Source organism: Tauraco erythrolophus, chromosome 18 (genome assembly GCF_009769465.1).
Source record: "Tauraco erythrolophus isolate bTauEry1 chromosome 18, bTauEry1.pri, whole genome shotgun sequence".
NCBI classification, from domain to species: domain Eukaryota; kingdom Metazoa; phylum Chordata; class Aves; order Musophagiformes; family Musophagidae; genus Tauraco; species Tauraco erythrolophus.
In genome coordinates this window covers 11,237,028-11,263,023 of record NC_141482.1, presented here as the reverse complement: position 1 = coordinate 11,263,023, position 25,996 = coordinate 11,237,028, and the positions used below count along the sequence as shown (strand labels likewise).

At 48.7% G+C, this 25,996-nt stretch overlaps 1 protein-coding gene across 1 annotated transcript; it reads right to left on the bottom strand.

Moving 5' to 3' along the window:
- Positions 1 to 358: 358 nt before the first annotated feature.
- Positions 359 to 8,338, bottom strand: TFAP2C (transcription factor AP-2 gamma). The gene is made up of 7 exons (XM_086622870.1): positions 8,291 to 8,338; positions 6,337 to 6,813; positions 5,993 to 6,044; positions 4,263 to 4,485; positions 3,491 to 3,609; positions 2,064 to 2,205; positions 359 to 644 (listed from the first exon to the last, which is right to left on the bottom strand). The coding sequence occupies exons 1-7, from the start codon at positions 8,336 to 8,338 to the stop codon at positions 359 to 361; spliced, it is 1,347 nt and encodes a 448-aa protein (XP_086478996.1).
- Positions 8,339 to 25,996: the final 17,658 nt, after the last annotated feature.

The window sequence follows — 25,996 nt, the reverse complement described above, 5'->3', positions numbered from 1 at the left end:
GATGTGAAAAAAAAAAATCTAATATATCTCTCTCTGTATATTTCCATCAAATACCCTTTATAGCACCACTTTTACAGCAAAGGATTTCAATACACTTGTACCAAGTACTTATCTTCTGGTAATTGTTTCCACAGATAAGGGATACTGCAGCTTTTAGAAAGACTTGTCTCATGGATCCAGGGGGAGTGAAGATCCTGAATAAGATGTTTTTTCTTTTTTCCCCTCCTTTCTTTAAAAGAAAAAAAAAAAAAAAAGAAAGAAAAAAAAAAAAAAAGAACGCAAATCTCTATGTTCCCCCTGGCAAGAAGATCTCAGTCTGTGTTTAGGAGGAAGAGTTTAAAGTCTGGTTTCTCTCCTTTTACTTCCTGTGCTTATCCATTTTATCAATAGTTTTGTTGGTTTCTGCAGGGCTCTGGTCGCCAGCGTTCATGTATGTTTTGTCTGCTATTTTTAATGCTTCATTTAGGTAGTTCTGGACGGATGTCATGGCAGCGCAGATGGCAGCACTCCCAAAGCCATGTGTGATGAGGCTAAAATGAGTCAAACAGCCCTGGATGCCAGGGTCCAAGATGGGACTAGGTCTTGTGTTTCCAAGAGGAGTTCTGTCCTGAGTGAGGAGGTCTGTGAATTCCTTACAGATCTGCCTGCAAGACACAAAACAATCGCATTTTACATCATGGTGGGAATTTGTGCAAAGGCAAATAAATAAAAATAATAGAGAAAGTCTGTATCAAATATTTGGCAGTTACATGGCAATTAGAGTTTTCAAATTCATTACTCCATCAGCAGCAGTGTCTAAAATTAAAGCTTATTTATTAGCACCAGTTTCTGCTGAAACTTCTGTTATATCTATGTCACAAAAACACATGCACACTCTGCAAAATAATCTCTCCACCTCTGATGCCTGGCTGGCCCTGCATCATTTGATCTAGATTTTAAGCGAGGAGCAGGAATTTAGGGCTAGTTTCTATGAGAACTTCTACAGCTGCAGTTAAGTGATTTAGAAACACTAAAGCAGCTGAATAGGAGATTCAATTTAGTTGAGCATATTATATGTATATGCCCTCTTTAACAGAGACCCAGGTCCTGATCCTGCAAACACTAACACATATGCCTAGCAAAACATGAATGGTTAATAACGCTCAAGCATATGTTGTTTGCTGCTTGTAAATCTGTCCCTTTGATGAGATTTCACAGGAGCTGAGCAATCTTAACAGAATCATCACTCTATCAGAATTTCTCAATCACAAACATCTTCCAAAAGACTATTGTCATTAGTGCCAATAACAATACGAATAATAGTAATAATACTGAAGAGCAGGAGTAGTGCACAGTAAAAAGCATAAGGTTCAACCTATAGAAAAGAGACACTGTATTTCTAAATTTGAGAAGAATATTCTTGTAAAGTAAAAGAAACTTCACATCTACCAAAGGCTGGCTTTTACTCAACTATAAAAATCTTCAGCTGTAAGTGTGAAAAGGGACTGCCCATAATTCTCAACTCCTGGTGTCCCATGGGGAAAACCTGGGTGCTGCTATTGCCAAAAGCAGTTATAAAGGCACGGCAGCGGAGCTTCCCTTGTACCCAGCACGCCCACCGGTGACCCTCCTTGGAGATGCTGCCCTGGGCTGCACATACGCAGAGATTGGTGAACAGTCTCCTGCTCCTATTCCCCACACTGGTTCACATTCTCAGGCCACATTTGCCCTCCAGGTTCTCAACATTGTCAAATTTAGGGACATCTTTTCTTAGACATACAGCTGTCCTGGTGTAGGTCTTTTTCATTACTACAGTTAAAAACAAAATACAACAGGACTGGTCCAAACTGCTTTGGGGTTATCATACAGGGTGGTGGTTATAATTATTATTGGTTTGGACTAAAAGAACTGCTGCCATTATTGAATGCAAACCAAAACCAAATAGAAAAATGCGCTTCATCTCCCCAATTAAAATTACACATGAAACGCACCAAACTGTCCACAGTCATAGATAGTCGTGGTCAGACAAAGAATCTTTAAAAAGGAGAAGGGAAAAAAAAAAAATCCTAAAGCCCAAAACTTACTTTGCAGCAAGAAGCATATTCTTCCTGTTGGCCATTTCATTGCGGCCCATGTGTGGTCTAGTTAAATATTCAGCCACTGCTTTGGAAGGAAACTCTGTCTCACAAACGTAACCAAAGTCACGAGCAAGATGTACCGCTTCACCTGGCGTGGGGAAAGGGAATGCTTATTAAACATAGTTACATTTGTTTACTATAAGGAGAGCAGGGAAATTAAGCAAAGTACTGTGAATTTTTGAAGTGTTTCTATTTTCAAAAGGGTCACTGCTATTTTACCACCATACCACTCATTACCATTTTCTAATTGTGTTGTGACCAGTGTTTCTTTGTAAGTTTGCATCAAGAAGAAAAAAAACAACAACCAAAACCAAACCAACCTACATGGTTACTGCTAGAAAAAAATAGTTCCTTTATACTGGAAAGAAAAACTCCTGTATCTAGATTAACTGCGCAGCAAAGACTAGGATTCAGTCTACGTCAAATTGTCCACTTATTAAGGCAATTTTGTCAGGCTTAAAAGTCAATTGGCATGACCAGTGCGTTACCTGTGATGTACACGTGTGCATGTGCGCACACATAACCTCTCTTTAACCCAACTTCCAAAGAAAGGTTTTAAATGGAAGTTGCTGTGTTAATTGAGCTGATGTAGAAGTAAAATAGCAGTAAGGTATCGATAGATCATTTCTCACTTTTCAATTACTGCTTCTATTCCCGTTAAATTGTAGCACTACCAGGATCTGCTTTAAACAGAAACACAAAACACAACCACACACGTATATATATACACACACCCTTCAAGTCAGCTTAACTGATAGAGGGTCCACATAACATGTTACAGATTAAAGGGGCTCCAGTTTCCTATCAGGAAGTCAAAAGCTATAAATCTCACTTTATATGCTTGTTTATTAGAAAAGCTTCTGAGGATACCGCTGAGGTAGGGCCAGGCACTGGAGTCAGCTGCCCCGGACTTTTTAAATTTCCCAAAGGGAACCGACTAGAGTGATGAGTTTCCCTTTTTACATTCCTTGCCTGTCCCTGTTCGCACCCTTACAAAACCCAAAACAACCCAGCCCCCTCAGGAAAGACAGAACTGGGCAAATGAGGCATTTCAAACAACTTGGCATACAGGAGTTACTGCATCCCTGCAATGCAGCTGTGCAGAAGAGGAGTAGTAGCTGGGTTTGTGCGGGTAAGGCTCTGAGGCCAAGGACTCAGAGACCAGATCTGAAGGGAGAAGAAGGGGAGAGGAGCCCCCCAAAGGCAGCATAGCTGTTAGTAGCTGCAATATCCCCACCATGCTCACTTCAAAGTAAACAAAAAACTCTCAATTATGTCCATTGACTTTCTAGCCTTTCCCTGCTTTGCCTAAAGGATAAAAGCAGTACACAAGGGGAAAAGAGTTTTATTTTTAAGACATGTTCAAGACTGACCTTCCACCAAAGATGTCAATAGTGTTACATTTGCAGCTTTCCTTCTACCAGCAGGAAGATTCAAGCCAATTTTATCCAGTTTTTCCCTTAATGATCTGCCACCATTTTTAGACTTGGCTCTGTAATTAAAGGGGGAAAAAATGGCCTTATTTATCTTCAGGGAACACTCCTTTTTAAAGATGAGAAATTCCAGTTACTGGCATTCAATAGGGTTCTACTGAGGGGGAAGATAAAAACCAGGCTCTTTTCAAAAGTCACCTAGTTTTTAAATGCTCTACTACAAACCAGCCAGGATGAAACACAGCAGAAGTCAAAATCAAAATGTTTTAAACTGACTATCGAAACCAACAGCTGAAGAACAATCACAAGCCAAATTAAATGTATGCACAAAAGGACATATAAAGTGTCCTTGTAATGATTAATCAAGACCATGATATTTAATCGAAAAATCATTTCATGGGGACACGGTTTGTTACAGGAATAATAAAGCTCCATGAACCATTTTTGAGACAAAAAAATCTGACTTTTAAACAGAGAGTGAGAATTGATGTCAGAGCTGTTAATTGCACTTCTGGAGAAGCAGAAGTGCAAAGAAGTTTTATTTCCAAAGCCTATTAGGATTCAGTGTTGTTGGGCTTCTCAAAAATCAGAAGTTTGCTAAAAGGCTTTCTTAGCTCCTCATTATTTTAATCTGGCTGCTCACGCAAAAGCACAAGAAAAATCGCGAACAATAGACATGGTGGGGATGGTTGTAAGGGGAGTCGCAGCCTACCTTCGGAGTACTCCTCCTAGCAAAGAGGCGTTGAGGCACTCGGGGGGCGAGAGCCGCCTCTGAACCTCTGCTACTGTCACTTTGTATTTCGACGTGGAGCTCAGGAGGGAAAGCCTCCCCGGAACCGAACAAAATACTTCATTGGGGTTTATGACCACTCCAATTAATCCGTCCTTTTGGCAGGGGAGACTCAGAGCACTGTTTTTCGTTAAGGAAATGGGACCTGCGGGAGGAGGAGGGAAAGCAGGTATTTTGTAAAAGGTAAAAATAAATGGGAATTTGCAAATGAATATACTTTCTACAAAAAAAAAAAAAAAAAAGGACCAGGAGACAGGATTCAGGATTTCGTTTTGCGCTAACTGCTCACACCACCGACTCCCGTCCCCAGCATCTCTGCAGCACCGGGCTCGGCGGCAACTAAACGGTCGCCACAACTAGTCCTGAACAGCTGTATTTTGCCACACTAAATTTCAGGGTGCTGCCGAACACAACTAGAAGCAGCATGCTGCGAGTTAGCAAATCCGCGCTCACAAGAAGCCCGATACAACTACAGACTTCAAATAGCATCATCTTTCAGCTACTGCCAAAAACTCTTTCAGATTCTGGGCAGGGAGAAGCCTCCCAGCTCCTGCTGGGGCTCGTCTTCCACCTCGCACACGCGGATTTAAGAAACCGCCTTTGGAATTTAATCCCAACAAATTCGTAACAGACACTACAACACAGAGAGAGATGCAGCCCAGAAGGGAACTGAAAGTAAAACGTGGCTCGTTCACGGCTTCAGCCTTTAGGTGAATAAGGACAACGAAGGCTTTGCAAGGAGCAAACCACAGATCCAGATTTCCATCCCATCTGCCCAGCGAACCCCCAGTGGTGCTGCGGGCTCACGGCACCGATCGCAAAGGGTTAAAAGAGCCGAGGTCTGCTCCGCTTCCCGGAGGGGGAAAGATTTTTCAGTGGTGCATCTGACAGCGAAATTATTCTCCCATGCGCTAAACGCAGCAATCAGCGCTCTGACAAACACTTCTGCTTTTCCTCAGTTAGGTATTTGTTTGAAGTCTTCAGAGGGAACTTCCACTGATTTTTTTTCTAAGCACAAATTTGTTTAAAAACAAAAGCAGGAAAAAAAAAACACCTAAATGACTGTAAATTAAGTCAATACGTCTTTCTCTTTCCTTAAAATCCTCAGCTTTTTGAGGTAAAGTCGAGCAGGGTTATGCCAGGGAACTCATTCCCCTCAAGTCTTGTAAAGAAGTTGAAGGGAAAAAAATAAAACAAAACAGAAAATAAGCCAAACCCAAACTCTCTTCGAGAGTTAGCAACAAAAAAGTCACCGCCACTAAGAAAAGAAAAAAAAAAAAAAAGCGCGCCCTGTGTCCCTTTACACACACGTCTTCCAGGGCAGCGTTAAATTGGGTCCAAGATCCTGGTTTCGATTAAAGCCACACACGGGAGCAGGGACTCGTCCGTGCTGGACTCCCCGGAGGAGTCTCGCCACCCGGGCTCCCTGTCGCCGCCGGACTGGGGCAGCCCCGGGGGTTTGTCCCCGCCGCCACCTTCCCTTGGATGACGTTAGAAAAATCCATCGACGGAGAGGGTGTAATAAACCCTCCTCTGCCCTCCCGATCCGAAAGGATCTGTCCTTTAAAAGATAATAAGGCGTCAACTCACCGGTGCGTCATTAAACTTTACTATTGACAAGGGAAAGTAAACTGCAACGCCACCTTACTGACCTTTTCTAATGACTGTCTGGTCATGCATTAATAAGTGTTGATCTTCCACATTCTGGAAAGAGAAAGGGGAGAAAGTTTCGCACCTTGAAAAGCTGAGTGGGAACGAGCCGGGGGCTTTTGGGATACCCACCCGCGCGCCCCATTCTGAGGACAGAAAGGGAGAAAAGGTGGGTTTCACTCCAAGGACGGGGGTTGGAGCGAGTAAAGGTGGGATGTGGAGAAGGGGACGGTGCCTGGCTCCGCAGCGGAGCGCTCGAGCATCCCTATTAGCCGGGGAGCGCCTGTCCCGCCCGCCCCCCACGATGCGCGGGGCGGCCCGGGGGGGCGGTGGTGGGGGCCCTTACCTGCACCTCCTCCATCTGGTGGGCCATGTCGTGCAGGCCCAGGTTATCCGCCAGCGCGGAGGCGTCCAGCCCGTGCCCGTGGGGCAGGAGCAGGTCGGAGCGTCGGTACGTTTCCCTGCGGCCGCCGGCGGAGCCGCTCTCCAGCGCCGAGAGGTGGGGGACGAGGCCGGGACGGCCGTGGGGGGCGAGGCCGGCCGGGTCCTGGCTCTGCCGGTTGGGCCAAGCGCTCTGCTGCTGGCTGGGGGGCGGCGGCGGCGGCTGGTGGAGCGGGTTGATGGAGAAAGGGTCCCCGAGGTGGGAGTAGGGGTCGCTGGACTGGGAATAAGGCAGCGGCTGATACGGGGGCGGAAAGTAGGGGGGCTGGAAGTCGGAGGCGCCCGAGTGGGAGAGCGGCGGAGCCGGGCTGTACAGGTGCTGGCTGACCGCTGAGAGGTGGGGGAGCCGCGGGTTCCCGTTGCTGCTGCCATCGTGCCGGTCCTGGAAAGCACAGAGGGGTGGGGGAGAAGGGAGGCGGCCGTCAGCGGGAGACTGTCGGGCAGCGGGAGCCCCTCAGACCCGGGGAACTCGCCGGGCAGCGGCCGCTGGGGGCTGCGGGCGATGGCACTTGCTGGCACTGGGGGAGAGGAGCGGAGGAGCCCGCCGCCCCGCTCCTGCCCGGGGAGTCTTCTCTTTTTAAGGCGCTCCGCGAAGGATATCAGCCCCACTCCCAAGGAAGAGAATACAAACCAGTCCTCACTTCTCTCCTCATTATGACTACAACAAACTAACTCCTTCGTTTGTGCAATTCCTTGGAAGAATCATTAAAACAGGAAAAATTCAAATCAGCGACCCAGCCCGATTTCTTCCGCGCTGCCCCGGCTGGGGAGGAAACTCGCTGCCCTTGGAAGAGAAGGGCCCTGGGCAGAGGCCCCCGGCACCGCATCCCTTCCACCCTCCCGAGGCCGCGGGAGCCGTCCGGGGGGCACGGCTGTAGCCCGACGGCTGCTGGCGCGGCAGGGAAGGACGGCGTTCCTTCCTCCAGCCATCCCATCTCTGCTTCTCCCCCGATTTCAAATCTCAGCAGTCAAAGCTTAAATGTCTACATTGAGCTGATCCAGGGATTTAGCAGCTTCTGGCTTCACGGTCATTAAAATAACAGGGCTAGTTAATAAGGGGTGAATGGGGTCCCAATGGAGCGTGAAGCGGGAGCTGCAGCTAATCTGTAGGAGCCAAGCAGGCGGACCGCGACCAATGGAGCCGGGGCGGGGGGTGGAATACAGCCGCTTTAGGAGAGATCAAAACCCGGGAGCACCAGACGCTCCCGCGGAAGAGGGAAGAGTGGGAAGGAAGATCCGCTCGGAGCGGGAGGCAGACCACTGCCCGCCTCGTCCCCGCAGCAGCTGCTACCTGCCGGCCGGCTCCCTCCGCATCTCCCGGCTCTCTCCCACCCGGAGCGGGCCGGCGCCGCTCGGCGCCTCGCAGCCCGGACCGGTCCGACAGGCTGGGGCACTCGGCACCGCGCTCCGCCGGCGGGGCTGGGGGCTGCCCGTTCTGCCGTCGGCCCCGGCTGTTACCCCTACCCGCTCCACGGGGGGACACCCCGCACCCATAAGGCTCGGCCCCACCGGGCGGGCTAGGGACGTGGGATGCGGGCTCGTTTCGCCCAGCCGGGGCTTGTATCCGCGTTTCTTTTAAGAGTTCAAAAGACTCGAGGGGGGTGGGGGGGAAATAAAATTTGCACCTCCAAATTAAAACAAAATTTTTTTAAAAAAAAAGCAACCCAGGGTCTTCGGAAAAGGACAGATCCCGCCTGGCGGGGAGGCAGGAGAGCCGGGCACCGGCTGGGAGGGAGCGGGGAGGGAGGGCAGCGCTGCCCGGGGGAGGGGGGGGAGGCGGCAGAGCCCCGCGCTGCCCCATGCCAGACACCCCCCCCATCTCCCTTTCCCCACTCTCAACCCCTCCCCGCGCTTCTCACCTCGCAGTCCTCTTCATACTTGACATTATCTGCTAGTTTCCACAACATGGCGTCCAGCGTCCAAACCAGGTGTGTGGCGTTGAAAACAGACGAGAGCTCAGGCCCCCCCCCACGGGCGGTAAATCCACGTCGTCGCTGGGCAAGAGGAGCTGCCCCCCGGCCGGAGCTCAGTTGGCAGGCATGAAGGCGGGTGACGGACTAAACCTCCGCGCTAATGGTCACTCGGGTTTTTTTCCCTGCCCAGACGCCCTTAATGGCAATAGGATTATCATAACTCCTCCCCAGGGATGGCTTGGGAGCCGCGGCCGTCAGCCACTCAGGAGGGAGCGCGCAGCCTCAAGCCACTCCTTCCGCGCTGCGCTCCGCGCCCGCGGAGCGGTGGGGAGGCAGCGCTGAGTCGGATCCCCCCCTCTCAGCGCCCACGGAGCGCTCAGAGCGCGGGGGGACAGCCCCGGCCCGCGGGGAAGGAGTCAAGCGTGGATATCCCCCCCCCGCACTGCAACGAGGCTGCCCGAAAAAGCCTCCTCCCGTGTTGGAATTTTTTTTTCTGAGGGGGGGAGAGGTGTGTCGGGTGTTCCACACGCTCACGCACACACGCGTCGAAGGACTTTGTTAAAATCCGCGCGGGGAAGCGCAGCGCCGGTGCCCTCCCCTCCCCCCACCCCCCCGGCTGGTCCGGCGGCTTCTGGGCGAAATAAGCTGGAAAAAAGTCCTCGTTGCAAACGCGAGAAAGTCCGAGCGCCAGCCTGAGCTCAATTTGAATAATTGTCAAGAGTTTGAATTACTGATTACAACTTGTAGGCTACCGATGTTTAAGGTGTAATTTACTTAATTATCCGACAAGATTAATGTAGTTGTGCTGGATCCCTCGTAGGTAAAGCAGCACTGATCCGGCGCCCCCGATTCGGGGCTGTGTGAATTGTGTCACGGGTTCATCGTATCGTTAGTGGTTTTATTTATTTTTTAACGAAAATCCCGCCTGTTTTATCTTTCCGCGCAAACTTGGGGCTGGGGAAGCAGGTGGGAGGTGAGACAGGCATTTTCGGACGCCGTGAGCACACTTTCATCTAAGCTTAGAAAATACTTCCTTGCCAAATTGCTACCTTTCTGCGGCCATTTGATCTATGCAGTTATGTGTGTCAGACAAAATGAACATCGTTTTCAAAAGCAACGACTTCTCCCAGTGTTTTAAGGTGCATCCGGATGACTGCTCATTTGCATGAGAGGAGCAAGTGTTTGTTTATTGTGGCAGGGACAAAAGATGACCCTGGACAGGGCTGGCTGCGGAGATCTCGGCTATCTCTGTGCCCGGGGACGAAGCAGCCTGAAAGCTGTTATTAAAGGCCCGAGATAGACCCACGTCTCGAGATTTAAACCAGTTCACACTTCCCTCGCTTTTTTACCTAAGGATCAGGGAAGAAAACTAACAAGAATAATCATTAAAAAAAAAACCCACACAAAAACCACCAAAACCAAAACACAATCCACCACCTCCATCCGACTAAATGAATTATCTAAAAATAAAACCGAGGAGGACGGGGGTGCTGGAAGTAACTGTTGGAGGTGTTATCTGCCTTATCTAGCACGCAGGTGCTGATTTGCAGCAGTTGCATTAAGCCCATCATCAGCAGGGACTCCGCATTATCATTTTTGGTGGAGTCTCTATTTATTTTTTTTAAACGACGGTGGTTTTCTTCCAGGGATGTTTCTTTGAAATGCAGTTCGCGACGATTATTAGCGAATGTGCTTGCGCTGCTCCTGGCGTCATTAAGACTAGGAATCTAAATAATAAAAGACAGGGGGAGCTTAAAGTTCATTTGTGTTAAAGGGACAAGATGGATTTAGAAAGAAACGAGGAAGGGAACCGTCGAGCTTCCAAGGTTTGGAATCAGCTCTCCTTCCTTCCAAATACGTTCCTGTATTGCAGCAACGTTGGTTATTTTTATTATAACCTCAGAAGACAAATTTTCTTTCTGCTCAGAAATGCGACACTTGAGAAGCGACCGCGATTTTCTCATTCTTTAGAATTGCCAAGATCCGAACATCTTCGTTTTGTTTCTTTTGGTGGCCAAAATCACGAAGATTAATTCAGTTTCTTATTGTTTGTTGTGTATATATAAATAATATCTATAAATAGAAGCTTGGAAGAGGATGAAGTATTTATAAGAAATTCCCTAAACAGGGCGACCAAAATAAGCACTTGGCTTCCTAGAAAACAAACCAAGAAAGCAGAGAAGAGGCTAAACACGGGGAAGTTTGAGACAAACTTTCCCATACATCCACTTGCTCCTCGGTCTCTGCTCGCAGAAGCGGCAGCTGCCAGGGACCGGCACGGGGGTCTGGGCTCTGCGGGGAGCAAACAGCCGGGCACGACAAGGCCAGGCACTGCCCGCCGCCTCCCGCGGGGTGTCCGGCCCGAGAAGGGCTCGCTCCGAGCCCCGGCCGCCGCCGCGCAGGTGATGCCGCCCCCGGGACCGAGCGAGGCTCCTGCCCCAGGTGCTTCTGCCGAGGGATGCTTTGACTAAACAAACGGCCCGGCCTCTGGGCAGCTCAGCGGCTCGGGCCTTTTCTGGGGGCGGGGCGGGGTGGGGGTTATGGTGGGGGAAATAACGCTTTTTGAGGCTCTCCGCCTCCGAAGCGTGGTTTTCCGCAATCCTCCCCGGTTATACGCAAAGCGGCAGAGAAGGGGGCTGCGGGCGGGCCGGGGGCCACCTGCAAAGCGCACCGGCGGCAGCGCCCGTCCGTCGCCCGGCTGTGTCCTCCCACGCCCCACGAAACTCTCCCTTTCCAGGGAACTCCCGGGCACGGGGAAGGCGCGGACAGCCAGTGCTGCCGCAAGGACACGGCACCTCCCTTTGAGACACAGGTCAGAGCTGTGCAGGAACCGAGGAGCAGCCAGGGAGGTGGCTTCTGGCAGGTGGCAGCTTTATTTACTTATTGAAAAAAAAAAAAAAGTGTTCTTCCTTTGGGGACATCCCGTGTTTCCGAGGAGAAGTGGTTTCTTGCTTCCTGAGGACACAGTTCCCCGTACAGCTCTCTTTTTACGAGGATGTGGTTTCCCATCGGGGGCCATAAAGCACCCCCAGGTGTGAACACGCTCTCGGGAGGGGAGCCGGAGCCGCTGCTGAGCCTCTGTCACATTCAGTAGTTTTCCTATTTGGCAGCAATTAAAAGAGAGCGTGGGGATGCTAATTAGTTACATCCCTCTTCCTCTAAAAATTATTTAAGCACACACATATCTGTATCATTAATGAGGCTGCAGCAACTCGGCCGGATTGTCGCCTCGGCTCCCGCGGAGCTTTACAAAGGCAGCTGCTGCCGGGCGGCTCCGGGAGACTTTCTGTGTAACTTCCACACCGAGGCCGCGGGGAGGGGCGGAAAGTGGGGTGTATCCCCCCGCTCAGGCTGCCACAGCAGGACGTCCCTCCACTGCCCAAAGCTGGGGGGGTAGACGCGCCCCCCACCCCGGCTGGGCTGCGGGCGGGCTCCTGTTCAAGGCGGGACGGCTCCCGGGGGGCTGGGGGCTGCCGCCGGGGGGAAATGGGACAAGTTCAGAGGTACGTACGTGCCAGTCGATGCTGCCCGGCAGAGCCATGGGGTGCGCGGCGCCAGCAGCTGCCTCTGTGGCGGAGCCGCGGACACCTGGGCGCGGAGCAGCGCGCCTGCGCACCGCATCCGCGGGCCCCCCCCGTCCTCCCCTTCCCAAACCCTGGCAGCCCCTCCCCTCCCGCGGGTTCTCCCCAGCCCCGCTGGGGGACGAAGAGACGGTCCTGCCGCGGCGGGAAGCGCGGGGCTCCCCCCGCCGGGCTTTATTCCCGGTGGCTGCCTCGCGCCATCGTTCCCTGCTGTCGGACGGATCCCACCGGGCCGCGGCAACGCCGGGACGTTTTAAGGAGGTTTTTGCCGCTGATCCGCCGTTTCTCCTCCCTTTACGGCGCCCCTGGGAATAGGGGGTGTGTGTGTTTCCCCGGGGCTGCTCGCAGCGGGAGCATCCCGGACCGACGGGAGCCTCGTCCTCTGCCCTCCCTCCGCCCTCCCCGGCGAGGGCAGCGGCCGCCCGGGAGGCGCTGGCTCAATTGCACCGCCCCGGTGGCTGTCCGGGCTGTCTCCGCCTCCCTCGAGGCTCCCACATCCCCGGGGGCTGGCAACATGCGACTCAAGCAGAGCTCTGGGCACACACACCAGTATTACACCAGTATTTGAGGTGCGGCGGGGGGGGGCCGGAGCCCGGTCGGGGGCTGTGAGTGCGCCTGCCCCAGCCCTCGCCCCCCCGCAGCTTGCCCCCCAGCAGGGAGCAGAGGCAGGACACGCCGTCGAGCACTCAGCACCTGCCCAGCTCCCTGCCTCAGCTTCCAGCCTCTGCTTCTGCAGATGAGAAGAGAGCGTGCCCACACCGCGGCTAGTTTGTTCCCAACCTATTAATTTGCTTAATAAACACGATTCCAGCTATGTTTTCCTCCTCCTCCTTCTCAACGGAGCTTGAGAAGCAGAGTCCTCTGGCCATAGCATGACATGAACCTGCAACAGAGAAGGTGTGTTTAGCAATTCACGAGCAGAAGTGACAGACTTTGACACCAGGCACTTTTGGGCACTCGGTTAGATGCTGCATGGCATGTGGCAGAGGTTCAGCTGCGATGCACAGCTGCCTCAGGCTCCGGCAAGGAGTTTCTCTGCCTTTCGTACACAAGTTTTGTCGAGCTGGAGGGTTCGTGGCTGGAGACGGATACCTAGGAGGTAGCTCACACGAGCCTGCCCGCAGCCACAGCATGGGACAGGGGTGAGGAAGACCCAAATTCCCAGCCTATCCTTGTCCTTGAGGCAGGGGATGACCACAAATGTGACTGCAGGTGTGTTTATCTCAGTCTCCTCATTCATAAAACAAGAGTAATAATCCCAGTGCTGGTGAGAGCTGGATTTTATCAGGTGGGACCAAGGGCAAAGCAGGAGCCATGGTCCCTGAGACTCTTGCACCCTTCCTTGCATTTCTGCCCAGTGATCCTGAGGTACCTCCCCCGGACTCCAACATTTTACTTGCAGTGGTGTGATCACTTCATTCTGGAGAGATATTATCTTTTTTTTTTTATTATTATTGTCGCTATTGTATGTCTATTAGGAGCAGCAGTGCCACAAACTTCCTTGCTGTTAGCCAGAGTATTGCTCCGAAGGATGTCATTGCTGGACTGCGTGTAGTTGAACTCAGTTTGTTAGGGCAGGAAGCAGACTCCACACTAAAAAAAATCACCACCAAGATCAAAAAACCAGAAACAATCAAAACACCACAATGCTAAATGTGAAATCAAGATTCATATATTTAGTTAGGCTCTTTTCTGAAAGCAAAAGAATAAACAGGCTTTTGGCACAATATACATAATGCATGCTTTAAAAAACAAAGCCTTGGTGGATCATACATTCCTACAGCTAATTGCTTATACTACAATAAGAAAAAAAAAAAAGACACACAGTACCACAAAAATAAAGAATCCAATAGGCTAAATCAGCAGAAAAGCAAATATTTCAGATACAGACACAGAAATGAGCTGAAAAAACATTGCTTAGCCCAATTCAGGCTGTAGCTAACAGAAATCCTTCGACATGAGCCTCTCATTCCTTTTGCCCCTTTAAGAAAAGGTGCGGGCATTGTCACTGAGCTGTACTTGCACTGTAAAAACACTTGCCATGAGATGCTCTCTTTATCCTTTCCTCTGCTTTCACGGTACATACAGCCTACATGATATCTTAAACGATGCACCATGTTCTAAGAAAACAACTTCTGGGGCACAATGGTGATGGTTTGGGGAAGGTTTCTTTGCTGACAGAGATGGGCACCAGGTACAAAAGGTCTTTTGCATCCCCAGCCTTGTGTCCCGCAGCCTGGGCACCTTCAGGGGATTCATCAGGTGTGGTTTTTAAAATACCCCCTTCTCCATGTACATGCACACATACACACACATGCAGCAGTTTAAAATCTTAATAAATTATCCAAACACTTCTGAATATAAAGGAGTTTGGAAGAGACGCAGGCAGTACCTGTACGGTAGGAAAGGAATTTACAGAAAAGTCAGATGCCTTATTTCTAGTCACCTTTCACTCTTCAGTCATCTTAAAGTGGTGATGAAATCAGTAAACTGACCTCAATGTCAGGGAAATGGGTCATGTGAGTTGAAGCTGAGATTTTGCCCGTAGGCAATTTGAATAAGTAAAGAAAACAAATTCAGTTACTCTTTTACTTCCATAGTCCAGTTTCTTGAAAACTCCTAATCCCTCTAAATAGCCGGTCTTCCCTGGAGTCCTTCATCAAAGCTCATCTGGACAAAATCTGGAATGTCTCATGTATGGGGGAAAAGCTCAGAGGGACAAAAAACTCAGAGACAAACAAAAACCTCAAACTCTTTGGCCTTTTTATCACTTATCAGCAAAGAAGAGCGCAAGGACAGTCTCTTCCCTTCCTGTCCCCATTAATAGATCACCACAGGTGTGTGCTTAATTGTGATGGAAATCACTGGAAAATGCAGAGGGTTTGGTGGCACCATGTTTCCTCCTTTGTGGTGTTTCTCCATTGCTGACACGCTGGTGAGCTGCACCTTTATTACATGGCAAGATGAAGCAGAGCTGTGTGGGGAAAAAAAAATTGAACTGCTGGCAAAAATTACATCAGTTAAAACTCTACACCTAATGCACTCTGTCATTTATAATCACACTAATAAGGCACCAGTGAAGGGCTGTCAGCATTATAAAATGTCAGGTGCCGGGAAGTACCTTCAAATTCTTCCAAAACGACTCCAAGCTGCATTCTCAAGGACTTGATTTTGCAGGTGTATCTGCAGAGACAGCAGTCCAGGATGATGCTGCACGGTTACTGTAGCAAATATACGCAGGGTCAGATTTATTTATTTTTTAATAGCTCCATTTTTTTTCCATGCAAAATTATTTGCAAAACTTCATGTAGCGCTATTGCTTCAAAGGCACAAAGGAGATACTCTGAGGTGTAAGAATTCGCAGTACTTAGAAACCTCTTATCTATGTTCAGTTGATTGCACAAAGGTACGATTGCAGAAAGATGCAGACTTGGGATGTCCAGATGACTCTTCTTGTACTAAAAACCTGCACTTTTCACTATTCAGTAATAAAATGGAGGCAATAGGATTCCGAGTGCTTCAGTTCAAATCTGAATTCAGGCAGCCTTTCAGGCATCCTCATTTTTGGGCTTCCAAGTTTTCCTCTGTCATCCCTTTTCTTCTCGACCTGCACATGCATCTGTGCTCCAAGATTTCCCATCATTGCTGTTGTTAACAGTTTTGTGCAGGAACACCGCTGTCACCAGGTAGCTATGGCTCCCCGTGCCTGATCCACAGCTCTTTCTTTGTCTATGCTACATTTCTACTTGCTGGAGTAGTGAAAAGTGCCCAGAACGTACTGATCCAGAGAAGCTTCAGTGTCGTAACCAAGGTATTTGCTGGATTTCCAACTTCTGACATAGTTGTTTTAGGAAAAAGCCACAAATTCCTGTGCCATGGGATTTAGGAGCCACAGTCCAGATCCCACTGGGCAATACAGTTCAACCAGCTTTAAATCTCCTACTACTAGTACAAAAATCTGTCACTGGAAAGCATTAAGTCAGTATAAATTCACTCTACCAATACAAATATATTAAAAAAGAGACTGATGTTAACTTGGTAGCAGCAGGTTTATGCTGCATGAGATGTCTTTTGCCCACACCACCGCAGCACCAAAACAAATTTACAAAAACTCCAAAGCTGACCCTAACCACGTGCTTTGACGAACTCAGCAGAAGTGGGACACTAGGTCCACACCTGATCCAAATCAAATATATACTGTTAGATGACTTGGTGGTCCACAGAGCTGGGATGAATGACTCTGGGAGCATGGCCTTGGACAGCAGCTGAGGGAAGCCTAGGAGGGGGTGTCAGAAGAGCTGCTCCCTCTCTCTGGGGCATGAGGAATTTTTGCTTTGGGGAGCCATGGGGCAAGGATCTGCGGAGGAATGCGAAGGAACTTGGAGGACAGGGAAGGCAGTTTTTACAATCGAGAGCAGTATCGGTGCAAGATGGATGGTTGCCTTTGAAAGCAAGCCCTGATGCTGAGAGGAAAGGAACGAGGCCACCACTTCCTTATGCTGAGCTGCATTAGAGTTGAAAACAATCACAGCAGCGAAACAAAACCAGCTCAGCTGAATGGATGCAAATCCAGTGGCAGACATGGGCTCAAACCAGGTCAAGCTGCACCCATGCAAATTACGGGTTACCCCAGAGCGCACCGTGTCCACACCGAGGGTGTGTGCTGGTGCGCTGCCAGAACCACCTGAACTCCAGCCTGGGTCCAGGCTGTCGGGCAGCGCTTGCCCTGGGGGGACCCTGGCAAACTGCCCCACGCAGGCACGACGAGGCTCTCTCGCAAGTCCCCTCGCCCGGTGCCAAATGCATCTCTCCTTGGAGACTCTGCCCGTACAGCTGCACAGCAAAGCTGCAGCGAGAAGACTAACTAGCCCGAGGGGAGATTTGCCAGTATAGTTAGACCGATAAATCGCTCCTCTTGTGTAAACACAGAATACACCAGCTAAAGTGCTCTTCTGTCAGCATAGCTTATCCCAGCATAGTTTTGCCAAAGGAATCCTCGCTGGTGTTTCAGTGAGACTGTAGATCTGCTGTAGCGTGGTTAGGAGCCGCTCAGAACAACATCACCACAAACAGCACAAATCTCTTCGCCAGTTCAAGTTTGTTTCCAGGTTTCCAACGCACAGCGTTGTTCTGGTGGGGAAGGCATCATCGGCTCTTTCCCAGCCAGCACATAAAGCCACCACAGCCACCACGGTGCCCAGCAAAAGATGGCCATGAAGCCAAAGCCCCCAGAGACCCCAGTGCCCTGGGAGCACCCAGGCTCCTGTCCGTGCCCAGGGCACCAGTTGCCACTTACATCTGTGGCTTCTTCCAGCAAAGCCAGCCAAACCTCACCAAGCCCGCGGTGCCTTCTCGAGTCCAAACCTGGCCCTGCTTAATAATGGTGGCATGTAAATAGACACAGGGAGGCTTTGCAGTGAATGGGAGGGAGGGATAAGTTCACACCTCAGCTGCCACAGCTGTTGGCCCGTGGTGGCTTCCTGGGAGACTGGGCACAACAGCCCCAGTTTATCCACTTGCCCCCACAAAACTGTTTTTACTAACTGAGGAGGGGAAGGGTCAGAGTAGTTGTTTTTTTTTAAATCCTGAGCCCTCCCTTCCTAAAAGCTGTGCCCCAGCTTGTCTGGAGAACGCGTTGTACCCATGAGCCTAATCAGTAGCAAGGACCATGTCTGCACACAAGCAGGGGGAGAATTTACATCTTCAGCAGTCTCAGACTGACTGAACGTCTGCCACACTCCATTGGTCTTCGCCAGCTCTGCACCACCTAAGCACGTACTCAGTAAGCTGCCTTCCTGTCCCAAAAGTTTGGGGACGCAGTATTTCCTTGTTTATAGTGGGGAAGCAGGAAACATGGAAATGTAAAGCATATCTACAAGCTACAAACACCTCCAGCTTGTCCTGCCCCTGCCTCAAGCTGGCCAGATGTGATCTGGGAGTTCCAGAAGCCCTTGCAGCGGCAGAGACACCAATTCCCTGCCGGAGCAGGCACACTGGCTCTGGCAGAGCAACGGCTGGCAGCCTCCCAAACCCACTGACACATGGAGCCAGTTCAGAGCAGGCTCAGAGAAAGCTTCAGTCTCTGCAGATGTGCCCAAAGGGTCTTGCTCAATGCAGGAAGGCTGTGACAGCAAAGAGGTGATGCCAGCTCTGCTGAGGCCTGGGCTGCAACCACAACCTCATCTCGTCCCTTGGACATGGAAAGTCCTTGGGTGGAGGCTGCTGGCTGTATCGCCCAGTTTAAGCTCTGCAAGCGGGTTATGGCACATGGCTCCCCACAAACACACCTTGCCGGCGGGACCGGACCATGCTGGAGACCTTTAGGCTCCAGTCTCAGGACAGTCTACCTGAAGCATGCAATTGATGCTCCTTGTAATTTTACCAGAGCTGGTGCCATTGCAAATGCCATTCTTATCTACCTAAGTACAGATCCTCTCTTGAATTGTTAACAATGTCATATAGTAATTTGTTACATAAGCTCATTAAGTTTTCTAATGTATCTATGTTAATAGGAACATAAATATGGAAATCTTGATTTCAAACCTGTTTCTGAAATCATTAGCTGGGAAACTAGGCTGAGAAAAAGCAAACATGACCCTGGAATACCCAGGGATTTATTCAGGGTTTAGGTATCACTGTGATGGATAGAGCAGGAATAGGGCTGTCAGGATGCCCAAGTTACACTCCTTGCTGATCAGCTCTGTGACCCTTTAAAAGCTTTGTGCTGCGCTTCCAGTCCTTAGCCATGCTACAGTGTCAGGCTTCTTTTATTTCTATTATTTTTCCCTCTTATTGCAGGTGCATGATTAACACAAATAAAAGGGCTTTGGTTCTCCAAAGGAAACAGAGACGTTGACTGCAGCCCAAGTATCCTCAATGGACAAATGTAAGGTTCAGCTGTATTTCACCCACATTAATTTTCAGTATCATTTATAGTAGTAAATGCTTTTTCAGGTGTATTCGTGTTTGGCTTGATCTCTTTAATTCGGCGGTGTAACACGGGAGAACACTTACACACCTCATGAGCCTGCCCTGAAAGGAAAGGAACCAAGCTCTCGGACCAGGCTCATCTGCTCTGGTTCCCTCATGATAGCTTCACCAGGAGCAGCTGCATAAGCTGTGTTCATTATACAGGCGTGTAAGATACATTCACACTGCTATTGATACATCACCACAACACTCTCAGTGCCTGCAAATGGAAGTTACCATTACATTACAATGGTATGAAGTTGGCTGCTCCATATTAATCCTCTGTGCAAGGCTGTGCTGCCAGAAGATGCCGAATCCAGTCTGAAGGCATCTGGGTGCCAGATGAGCAGTCCCATGTCCACACTGAAGCAAATTCCCTCTGTTGGTTCAATTTTATTATATTTTTTAAGAGGTGAATTGGCTGGGGTAGTGGTGAAGCACACACTAGAGAGGGACAAAGCTCCAGAAGACACCTTGGCTCAGCCCAGCCTGGTGTGGATTCAAGCCAAGGATTCCTCATTCGCAGCCAGAACCAGTGACAGGGAGGGAACGGGCTGTCCTAAGTCCTCTTCCTCATTCCCAGCTTTTACCAGCTCTCTTTTGACATCGCGGCACTGGTTGGAAACACCTGTCCTTAAAGCCAGCCATTCCCAGCCATTGTGTCCGTGCAAACTCCAGCCTTGGCATGCAAATGCCGCCAAGTGCTCTGCAGCCCCCACCCCGCACCGCGGCCGTCCCGTGGCAGGGACAGCGATTGGGAAATACTGCGAGTCGTTAATTAGGCAATAATGACCAACGGGAAGGGCATTTCCTGGCTGTTAACTGGAGACTCCTGACCTCCAGGTCAGTATCAGTCACCCAGGAATTATTAAAACGTGGAGGAGGAGAAGGAGGAGGAGAAGAGCGGGACAAGAAGAGCAAAACCTTCACCTTTCTAAGGCGGCGAGAGCTTCGCCATAGCTCCCTGGGCGAGTCTGCTCTCTGTCCCTCTCTTCCAGCTACTTTCATTTCCCAATTAATCTCTGTGGACATGAAGAAATGGGACATTAAATATTCAAGGATTATATATATATATATATTAATGTGGCTAAAATGTGAAGATGCAATTAGGAATAAACAGCGCTCCTGGGGGCCTGTATGTACCAACCCCTCCCTGCTTCCAAGGGGAGGATTTACACCCACTCTTCTGGTTTAAAATCGGGACCTTTCTCCCATATAACCCTGGTGCTTGCCCTGCTCTCCCTTACGACAGGTGACTACATTTCAGTACAATGGCTTCTCGGGGTTAATTAAACTGAGGCGAATCCCTGTATTTCCTAAGGGGTGACCATGAAACACCGTGTGTGTGTGTTTCCACAGCGGGAAGCACCCAAGTGCAGACTGCCTCTGCTCAGAGGGCTGCCAGCAACACGTTGGCCTCTCCAGCCCGGCCCCGCGCCAGAACTCGCGAGCCAGGTCTGAAGGACAAGTAGCAACAAAAATTAACTTCCCCATGCCCTACTTATCCACACAGAATTTGGCAAATAAACACCGCTTCTAATATACTTAAAAGCGAACGAAGAGCCAGAAGGGAGCAAAGAACCAGCCCAACTGACATGGGGTGAGAACCTCCCTCCTTTCCTTGCAGGGAGGGTGCTGTTGCTGCCTGGGTGGTGGCCCAGTCACTTCCATTGATACCTGAGTCACCAGCTCATACAATAGCAAAGGGCCAGAAGCCTGACACTACGGCTGAGGGACTCTCCCTCCCTCCTCCAAATCCTGCATGCAGTTCTTCAAACTTTTCTAGGCCAATCCCCTTACGATGGTACCTTGGTAAATGCAGACAATAAAACCAAAAGAAACGAGAAAAGCTTATGAGCGTGTGTGTAATTGCTAAAGGCAGAGCTGCAGCTGTTTGCTCACGTATAGAGTTGTCCAGAAAGATTTGCCCATTCCTGAGGACCTCCGTGGGTGACTGCTCTGAGACTGCTTCAGACTAGTAGGAGAAGGAGGTCATACACAAGCTATTAAGGACTAGATAGGATGTTTTAAAGTCACATGGTTAACCCAAAGTAGCTTTCATGGTCAAGATTAGCTTTTGGTCAAGGAAACAGTGGTAAGATAATAATATAGAGGAAATTGTCAGGTTCAGAGCTTTGAACATTAAGGCTTTTTGGGAAAAAAAATAAAATCACCTAAAAGCTCAACCCAAAGTCTGCGGTCTTTTTTTTTGACCTATCCTTGGAAGATCTGCAAATAGACAAGGATTACTGCACCCTGCTAGAAGCAGGTAGAGTTGGGGTAGAACAGAAACTCCATCCTCAGCAGCCCTAGTGAGAGTATGACAACCTTGGATCCTGCAGCACTGTCAGCTTTGGCCTGCAGCCTTAGCTACAACGTTGCTGAACTTTACCCGTGCTACCAAACCAAGCTACGATCTTGGACAAAGAAAAGGCTAGAACCAGAGAAAGTCTCACCTCCATTAAAAAACAAGTGGGTCAGCACTGGGTACCGCAGCTGCTCCCTACCAGCAGGCACTTGGACAGCTCTCCCTAGAACGTTTCGCATCAACCAGTAGCCGAAACTAATATTGAAAAGTTAACTCATTGAAGCAAACATATATATATATTTTTTTACATAGTTTTTCCTATTCCTTTTTGCCTGAGGGACGCTCTGAACAACCCTGTTTAATACGCACCGTATCCAAATGATTTGTCAGATCATCTCACCTGGATGCTGGCGCGAGTCAGGGTGTTGCTCTCGTTTCCTGTCCAGCCTCATCTCCTATTCCCAGAAAAAGCAGGTAAGTCCTGTTATCCTGTCTGGTGAACCCTGATTATTTACTGTGATTTTTCAAGTCAATCATGATATGTTGGCCCCAGAGGTACTAGAATACAAGTGGCTTTTCTGGAACATTTCTTGGGGATCAAAATTCCTTCCCCCCACCCCCCCCACCCCCCCCCCAGGTGATACTATTCCCTTGGGTGGATGTGTTAAACCAGCAACACCAGCAGGAGAATGAAAGGACCTGTTATACTCTGGTGCGAGGAGTTTTTCCCATTCTTCATGAGGAGCACAAAGCCGTTGAAATTTATTAGGAATCATACAAAGCAGGATTTATATGCAGCCTAGATTGATGAGCTATGTTATGCTATTTAAAAAAAAAAAGTCACAGTGATCCACACCCAGCACAAATCAGGAGAATAAAGACTTTTAACAGACAGTTGCTGCTTGTGAATTCTTTAAAAAATATTCCATCCTGTCTCTACAAAAGATTGGTGAGGAATTTACAAACGTCCTAATCCCCCTCTAATCCTTTAAAATACCAAGCTGTGATCGCACATGCTGTTCTGTGATTACGTGTCTTCAAGGGCTTGTTTGGATACTTATTAAGAGACACCAACTCATTTTTGTCATAGAAAGCCAAAATCACTTGATATGTTTCAGTTACACTTCACATTCTTCTGAAAAGAAACATCAGGTCTGCTTGGAAAGGCAAGCCATGCCCATCCAGTCTCACGTCATTGCCCCAAGGCAAGCCATGCCCATCCAGTCTCATGCCATTGCCCCAGCTTTTGGGGACAACCAGGACCTCTTCTCCATGGAGGAGGCCAGTATTCCACATTTTTTGAAGATGCAAGCAGAGAAGCGCTCCTCTCCTTGCTTTCTGCCCCAGCTGCTTCTCCTTTGCAAGCAAAGGTAGCAATGGCTCATCTAATTTCTTAAAACATTTTAGGACCTGCATAGAAAAAGCTCTCGAGAAAAAGGCACAGTGTATGACTACATTGTTTGGTGGTGCCTTTAGCAAATGCTTAATGGAGGCTATGGCTGGTTTAAGTTGTGTGTGATATTTCTGTGTGCACAGATAACCAGGGCAGAGCCGACTCATAACTGCTCATATGTGTTTAATTAGAGCTGCATTTTTAATCCTTTTAATTTGTATCTCTTTCTTAATAACCTCAGCTTGGCAAAGGTTGAAAAGGAATAAGTTTCATTTGAATATTGGGTAAAACTTGGTAACAGCAGAGCGGATTGTTTAGCAAAAAGGTTACAGCATGTTCTTTGAAGACTATGGGTAACAGTTTGGCTCCACTAAGCTCTCGCTGAGCCTAGGTTTTCATCCTTTGAAAATCATTTCAGAGAAGCTTAATAGAAGTACACTGGAGCTCAGTATATCACCCAACCTTGCTATGTGAACTTAAACTATATCAGTGGAGTGTTATTTGCCTGTAATCTCAAGGCAAGTAAGATCACAGCAACATTGATCAGTTTATTTGCAGCAGAGTTCTGAAATCTTAATGCAATCATCTTATAAATTCATATTTAACTTTTGCCCAAAAGGAGAAAAGGTCATTGCAGACTATTGCAATATCTGCTGATGAAAGGAAAAACCTACAGGAATGCTTCAAGCTGAATTAGTGAAGATAGTTTCAATAATCTCCAAGTCTTGAACCCAGAGCTAATAGACATGAATGAACCTATTTCTCAAGCACTTGCTGCTTTGTTTCAGATAAATTTGAAACTTCATTTCAGAAAACAGACCTGTCATTAAATACAGTGTAACTAAAAGATGAGCAGATAAAATCAGCAAGTTTTAGTTGTAAATACTATCATGAATCTTAACCAACATACTGGTGGACCCAGTCAGTATCATAGGAAGTCAGACCAGATTCCTCAGACAGGTGGCTTCTGGTTTAGAGGAAACAAAGCAAAGAGATCACATGAAAACACAGCGACTTTCAAAGTGGCATTTCAGATGTATTCCGTGGCATAATCTGTTTCTCCACAGTTCTGCTGTGCCATCAAAATTCAACATTTTAGTGTTAAAAATGGTCACACTGGAGAATACTCTGTGCCCTTCAGACAGCAACCCTTCAAACTCCATCTAGAATATACAAATAGATACTTGCTGGTTTTGTTGTATCTGAATAGCTACTAATGGAGGCCGGTTCTCAGCATGTTTAATTTTGGTGATCTCCAGACACTCTCCAGTGGATGGCAGGAATCACCATATAGTGAATGAAATTTTATTTTTCTTTGTTATCATGCACAGGTCACTTGGAAATAGCCCAGGAATCCCCAGAGGCTGCTGTAGCTGGCTGGAAAGCACCAGTGCAGATTAAAAAAGACCAAGTGTAAAAGCAATGGCTTAATTTGTGCACTGGCAAATCGCAGCATCCTTATCCCTCAGGACAACTATCGCAACCACAGCAGCAATGCAAGCTTACAGATAACCCAAGTCCCTGCACTGTCCTTCACTTTCGATATGATTCAATACAAATTCCTGTTCCAGATGCAGAAGGCTCACTATTGCTTTCAGACCACATTCCTTCCCCTGCGAGTGCCGGTGCCTCTACTCACATTAAACGTAAAGGCATGTCTCTGCATGAAACTTGTTGCAGCTGTTGCATATCTGCATTAAGCGATCTTCAACAGTCGTCGTGTGAGCAGCGTGTCTGCAGCACTTTGATTCTCTCTGACTACTCCAATTTTGCCTCGGATTCTTGTGGCCACATAACACTGGGATGTTTTGAAATCAATAATCGGTGCTCTGGTCAAACTTATTGCTCAACATTGCTCCATGTCTGTGCTGTCCGTGTTTGATGGGATATTTCATGCTGGGTATTATATGGTACTTCCCAGAAGGCATCAGAGTTCTCAGACGAAATTATATAGTTTTCCTAATTCCTTTTGTTCGTCCCATCACTCAGTTGTTTTTATATGGACCATTTTCTGACATTGTTGAAGAACAAGGATAATCCTTGTGATCATGAAATGCCACCATCCTAGAAAAGCACGCAAAGCTTACCACACCAGCAGAGGGTTGCAATGTCTTTGTGCAGAGGGACATAGGGCTATTGATACTTGCAAATACCCTGCTTCCACTTCTAGAAAAGCAGCTAATGTGACACCGAGTTCAGCTGTCGAGGAGATCTTTTTATCAAAGAGATAAATCTCAGAGGGGGATTTTCACAATAAAACGTACTTCTACAACATGGATAGGGGCTGGGACAATGAATAGCCTTTCTTAGGAGGTAGCAGGTGGTATGATCCCACCTGATGTCCTTGCATTGGGGTGCAAAATAGGGTGTGACAGACACGGCACCTTCAAAATTACACATTTGCATGTGCAGGAGGTTCAGACTTGTGTTCTGCCTTTCTGAGTACAGGTGGTGGTAGTTCGTCTGATCCTTCTGGAGTGAAACAGCAAAGGATTTCATTATTCTGCTTGTTTGGCAGTGGAGAAGTAGTCCACCTCTGGCACAGCTGCACCAACAGGCTTATCCCCAAGAAAAGTGTAAACTGGCAGCAACACAGGCTGTCCCTCCATCGCAGCAGGCAGTTGTTCCTCAGGACCTGCCTATGTCCTTTTTGCTGTTCACCTTTCCCACTGTGTGTCCAAAATCTGTACTGCAACTATCTACCCTTGTTAGTGATACAAATTCCTTGAACACCTACCTGCCTTCAGTTCCTTTTCCAGCATTATTATTTGGACGAGCATTCAAGCCAACGTTATCAACTACACCTGAGTCAGAGCACGATGGCAGCTGCTAGGGAAGAAACATGAGAGGATGACATCTGCTCACTCACCCAGCCAACAGTGCTGAATCACTGTCTTGTCTTAGTTTTTTAATTAGTTTTCTACAGCAACTCAGTGCTGAGTGCTGGATCTCTCACAGACACAACCCGGCTTCTCCTGGTAAGGACAAACTCTGCAAACTTCCCAAAGTTGGACCAAGAACTGCCCTGACTGTGCTGCACCTCTACCAGAGCTGCAAGTGCTCCTCATCTCCAGGAGATACACACATTCCTACTTTACTGCTAAATAAATGCAACCAAAGCCCGTTTCCAAAGCGAGCTGATAACACGGACTCCAATACAAGAGCGTTCACATCAAGCGTTGCTTCCAGATGCAAATGTCTTTAGTTTGAGCAACACAAAACGACCTACAACGACAGGAATGGAAGCTAATCACCACTGACTGGGAGAGGTATGGGCAGTCCCAGCAAAAATGCGATCTAGTGTCAGTGGCAACGTGACTTCCACCAGGACAGCATGCTGCTGGAGCACACAGATTGCGCTCTGCCATCCCTTAGCAGGGGGCCGTTTGCTCAGACCTCCA